At 42.7% G+C, this 6,000-nt stretch overlaps 1 protein-coding gene across 1 annotated transcript in view; it reads right to left on the bottom strand.

The window, feature by feature from the left end:
* Positions 1–6,000, bottom strand: part of VIPR1 (vasoactive intestinal peptide receptor 1) — a 75,802-nt gene that overhangs the window by 36,658 nt on the left and 33,144 nt on the right. Inside the window, exon 4 of the mRNA XM_035899624.1 lies at positions 4,125–4,228. Within this exon, the coding sequence (XP_035755517.1) occupies positions 4,125–4,228 (104 nt within the window). The remainder of the gene's footprint in view (positions 1–4,124; positions 4,229–6,000) is intronic.

Genomic DNA, 6,000 nt, shown 5'->3' on the forward strand with positions numbered 1-6,000 from the left:
TACTGACTTTCTCGGTGAGACAAGGAAATTGTCCTACTCCATTCTCCTAAAAAAATCTCCAACTCCTTCACCCTTTAAAATCACATCCAGTAGAGTATGTGACTCAAATACCACCAGCGTGAATAAGATGAACATGTCCAGTTGCAGTAGAGCTTGGATCTCTCCAAAACCAGATTACTCAAGGGAAAAGTTCATGCAGGAAGGAGTCTGATTTGACACTTGCGGAGACAGCTACGTGGTTTTAATCTTGTGGAATAAGAATGACTAATGTTCAGTTAAACGGTGCACTGACACATTGCCTCTGAGGTGGTGAGTATGATGAGCTTCGTCTTATTAAGGAAGTTCGAGGACAGAACTGGTCTGGAAATTGTTTTGCTTTTCTGGAAGCTAGACATTGTGTTTTGCAAGTAAAAACTTAAAATGTCCTCACTGAAATCACAGATATGTTCATTCAGAAATATATATTAAGTTGGAAATTAGTTCATGGCTTTTCTCTGTGACAGCACACAGAGGGAATCTCTGAGCATGGGGCATCACAGGACTTAAATCCAACAGGGAATCCTGGTCTAAATAAAATGGGAAAGTAAGGCAACAAAAATCCATCTCTCCTAAGGCTCTCCAGAAACACTCTAAATCAATATATTTTGATTTAAACTTTAAAAAAGGACGAGAGAACAGTTAGTATTTGGACATTTGTTTTATCAACGAAAAATCTAAGTTTTTATGAGAATCTAACTGTGGAAAATCTTATTTTTCCAGCCCTTGATTGACCCTCCTCTACCCTCCTCGTCACCATTTTCTATAAAAAACCCAAACAACCAGAACCGCAAAGAGCATTTTAGACAGAAAATCTAAACCAAACTTTGTTTGGGAAAATGCTCTTTAATAACAGTGAGGGTTGACATTTTTACACGCTATTTTCATAGGCCTTGACAAGTACTACGTACTTTACAGACCCCGTGAGGCTGAGATGAGTAGTAATCCTCTAGCATTTGCACAAGCCAGCTTGGAGGGGTGTTAAAAGAAGCCAGAGCTTTCAGAGAGTGCAAAGGTTACACTGGTCGTATCTATGTTGCTTCTTAGATCACAGATCTCAGAGATGGCTAAAAGCATGGTGTCTTTACAGCCCCATTCAAAGAATCCGCATCACTAAGAGCTTTTCCACCCAGAGCTAACTAGAGATAGTTTTGTTTCCAGTCTTGTTTGAGTTCAGGCTCCCAAAGGCAGCTGAGACTTTTCCAATAAAAGCAGCCAACTTCCTTCATGTTGATCTCATCATTATCTCATTATCTAGTTTCCTTCTTGATGTCACCAGAGCAGAATTGTTCCAGGAAAGACCTGGCCAGAAGAAGGAGGGAGCTTGTGGTAGGGCACTGAGTTTGAGGAAGAGTTTGTCCCACACTATATCTAGGAGATCAGAGAAATGAGGGAAAGAAAATTAAGACATATCATAAAAGATGTCAGTAGTGGGGTGGTGGATGGAAACTCTTCGGTGTGAATACAGGTATAGGCCTTTTGCTTCTTAGACTTATCCACAGGGGCAAGTTACGCACAGAAAGATCTTGGTGTTATCCAACAAGCAATTCCCTGCCCTTATATTTTTTGATGACCAATCCTTCTTGTGTACAGAGAGATGGCTCTGCATTCAGCTTTAATGTAGGATGCAGGGTCATCTCTGTTCTGGAAACAGCACAGAAGGACTTCTCACCCTTCATTCGTGCCTGCTAATGACAATCACTTCCTATTTTACAGATATCAAAGCAGAGAATTTAACCCGAGATCATAAACAGAATTGGAATTTCACTCAGAGCTCAGATTACTAAAATAAGAGGGATTTAGAGAAGTGAAGGAAACGCATGCCAGGATGCCTGGGATCTAGCTGTAGACCTAGACTGATTTCCAGAATGAAATCAGGCAATTTCATCATTCTTTCTCAGAATTCTCTCTCTGAATTCTAAAAGCCTCTGCTTAATTTCACAGTAACGTGATAAGAGCAATTAGTTAAGGTAGATGCTAAACTGTGATTGATTGAGAATTAGCTTCCTCGGTTTCTGTTCAGTAAACTCTACATTTTTCCCTTGGTAACTTTGTAAGATTTGTAAGAGAAAAAGAATAGAAATGGTGCTATTGAGTCTTTCAGTAGCCCTGCACCCAAACCTGTTTTGGGTTCATGTTGCCTAGCCTAAAGCCACCTGGGCTCCCTCTAGAGTAAATGCAAAGAGGTCCCTTTGGAGAGAAACGTGGGGTGAACTGACCTTGATCTATCTTCCTCACCATCTTCAGAGAGAGCCTACGAGGACACCTGGGGCGGCCCCCTCTGACCAGATGGAGGCACACAAGGGACAAGTTGTGCATCATGTCTGACAATGGGATAGCAAGACACCTCCCCACCCCCCCAATTGCTACTATGTGGTTTTTAAAGGTCAGGTTGGAGAAGGAATCATTATTGCTGCAAAGGTCATAAGTGCACTACTTCGGTGCCTAGATCACCTACTTCCTAGGGACTGACAGAATTCACAACTAAAATCTTACACGCAGCTCTTACATATTTTTCATATTTTTCTTATTGTTTCTGACTTGAGACCAGTAGGCGTTAAAAGTGCACAAAGTGTTTTAAGCATAGAAGGTTATCAGCCTGTTCTGGACCTCATGTCCCATACAGCCTGCTGTTCTCCTTTTTTTTTCCTATTCCCTTTAATTCTTCCTCCCCAAATTGACAGCCAATTCAACAACAACAAAAATCTATTCTTCTTCACAGGCTAGTACTGCATGTTCACCCCCCTCAGCCACCTTTCACACAAATTAGACTTAAACAGCATGACAAAACTGCGGAAACCGAGAGAAAATAATTAAGAAAGAATTAAAAGAACACAATACATGTTCTCTTGGTAACACGGCACTCTGGCAACGCTGCAATCCATTGGGTCGCCAAAGCATGTCCCAGGAATTCCCAAATCCCCTTTGCAGCAGGCGCATAAACCAGAGCTCTTGATGGAGGACCTTCCCAGAGCAGACCCACCACAACGGCTTTCGCAGTGTGCAACTGGTGCCACACAGCTCGATCTGAGAAACGGGAGGCTTGAGGATGTGAAGTGGTGGCTGACCTTGAAGGCAGACTAAGGCTTTCTTCAGCAGAGCCCTGAAGTTCTTTGTGCAGCTTTCCCTGTGCTATTTTCTGTATTCTTGCACTGTTCAGGCTGGCTCAGTTCTGTTCAGATTCTCCATTAACTCTTTGAGTGCCTTGGTCATGTGTGACCGTACACAAAGACCTCTCACCATATGTACTTATTCATTACTGAGATTTCTATGTCCAACATTCACAAACACTGGCATATGTCATACGACAGATGAAAAAGCATGGCACATAGGTTTAATATAAAAATATGGTTGCAGTGAAATATAATTCTTTTCTAGCACAAGCTTTTTCTTGTTGACTGTGGGACAGCGATAGGTGTCTAGTTGATTAGATGTTGAACTTTTAGTTAGGTGAGGTGAATCTTGCTTCTAACAACATCTGTCATCCTCTTTACACTTTCCCCTTCATGTCTTAGCATGCAGCAAACCAATAACAAACTCCTTCCCATGTAATGACAATATGCTATAAAGCTAAATATACCTGGCTCAGCGATTGCTAATTTACATACAGGCAGTATCCCAGAGAGCCTGTGGATTTCCTTACAAAATTCAATAATATTGCATGAAAATTTGTGTGTTCCCTACAGTTTTCTAAATCTTTAGCTGTTTGGGATCAGCAGAGCAGCACTGACGGCAAGTGAGTTATATCCTTTTATCCCTTTTGATCTTTTGATACTTATGTTGGCCTAGAAATACTGGAATCACCATATCTACTTAAGCATAAATTTGGAGGGTTTGTTTCAAAGTTGAACATGGAAAATCAAGCACCTGAATTTATGTGTGGGCATCACAGAGACACTGGTCTGATCTTCTGAGGTGCTGATTTCCTGCCACCCCCCTGGAAATTAAAGGGAGGATCTCTCTGCTTCCAGGATCCTTCCTACTTGAGGAATCAGAGTAGAAAAGGTAAAAATTGGGCACAAGAAGATCACGTGATTCTGATATCGATCCCTGGTAATCATACTGTCTACCCATCCAGGTTTACAAACCTCTTCCGCTGGTGTGCTGTTGGAATCATATCCACAAGCTACGGTATACGGTGCAGGGTACACATCTGTCCAGCCCTGGCTTGTACAATTCCTGGTCACATTCCCTGGAAGAAAGGAGAAAAGGATGATTTAAAAATAAATGTTCAGCTCTCTGTTAAAGAAATGTCTGCCTTTTGCCTACAAGATGAATCACAGAATCACAGAATCACAGAATCGTAAGGGTTGGAAGGGACCTCAGGAGATCATCTAGTCCAACCCCCCTGCTAAAGCAGGCTCACCTAGAGCATGCTACACAGGACTTCATCCAGGCGGGCTTTGAATATCTCCAGAGAAGGAGACCCCACAACCTCCCTGGGCAGCCTGTTCCAGTGCTCTGCCACCCTCAGAGTGAAGAAGTTCTTCCTCATATTCAACTGAAACCTCTCGTGTTTCAGTTTGCATCCATTGCCCCTAGTCCTGTCGCTGGACACCACTGCAAACAGACTGCTTCCGTCCTCTTGACTTCCGCCCTTGGCCTCCAACTGGACTCTGCCCCGCCGATCAGAACTCTCTGGGCCCTGTCATTCAGCCAGTTCCGAATCCACCTCACTGTCCACTCATCCATGAGCCCCTATCAAACATGATTCCTGGGAAATCTACTTTTCCCAGGAAATCAAACTCTTGTTTGAGAAAGAAACACTTCAAAATTTGGCTATGAGGGGAGAAAAACCAGATACTGACAACCTGTATTGCCTGTTTTAATGTGTATACTCAAAAGGCAGGAAGATTTCCTGGACTCTTCAGCAAGTTGAGTGCCTAGGGCCTCCAACTGGCTAAAAAGAACCTTAATTAACATAAGGATGTCTCTCTCCTTCAGCCAAAACTGCCCAAACTACCAAAATTGTGACGTTCGCGTGCCTCTCTGGTCCACCCAGGAATGTAAGGGGGCTGTCTGCTGCAAAGCACTTCTCACTTTCTAAGACATCTCTTGCTTCCTATTCCAGCTGGACCTCAAATAGACGTTGGCTAAGGGCTGTACAGACATTTATCAAGTAAAAGAAGGAGACACCAACAATCTGAGCAGGATAGGCCTTACCTTAAATGGTTTGTGGTCTACAAGGCCAAGATAGGTGTTTGTCAGACAGAAAAAACAAAGCAGCAATACATCCAACAGTACATTGCAAATTCCCCCAAGGCCCACTCTGACCACCGGTCCCTATCCTGTCCATCTCATGCGACTCACATCACTGTGCCATTCCTTTGGTGTCATTTATCACACAAAACTGCCTGCCATCCCTGACTGGAAAGCTGGTGCAATAAACCAGAATGAACAAACAGTAGTCAAAACTTGCTTCTTAGAGGAAGAATTACATCAGCGAAACTCAAGAGTTTGGCAAACATTCCCAGCAATGGGGTTCCTTGCACACAGGAATAATAAAACTTCTGCAAACAGGAGCAAATCAATTATGCAGCTATGAGTCATGAAAATATTCAAGCATCACCTCCAGGAATTTCTGACAATTCAGTCATCTGAACATCTTCCTAACCATAGACCTGTCCTGCACTGAAATCAGCAGCAGCCTATCTCCTGGCTTAATTCACTTCTGGAATCCCCGTGGCAGGTGGATTTTGACACTAAAACTTGCCCCGGTAATTTGTATTTACAACAGAACTAAACCCCATGAAGGCTCTGGTGCCTTTGTTCATTTTACAGCTGCTCCAAGAGAAGTTAACTGTAGCAGTCTGGTGGGTTGCTGTTCCCCATGCTTTTTCTGCACCATCATTGTTTGCATTTCTTTTTACCAGGGTTGATATCAGGATCATAGGAGATCTTGTGCAAACAAATCAAGGACATGACTGTTCAGTACTTTTTTTTTTTTTTTTTTTTTTTTGAAGT

This window comes from Egretta garzetta, unplaced genomic scaffold (genome assembly GCF_000687185.1).
Source record: "Egretta garzetta isolate BGI_Z169 unplaced genomic scaffold, ASM68718v1 scaffold117, whole genome shotgun sequence".
Lineage (NCBI taxonomy): Eukaryota > Metazoa > Chordata > Aves > Pelecaniformes > Ardeidae > Egretta > Egretta garzetta.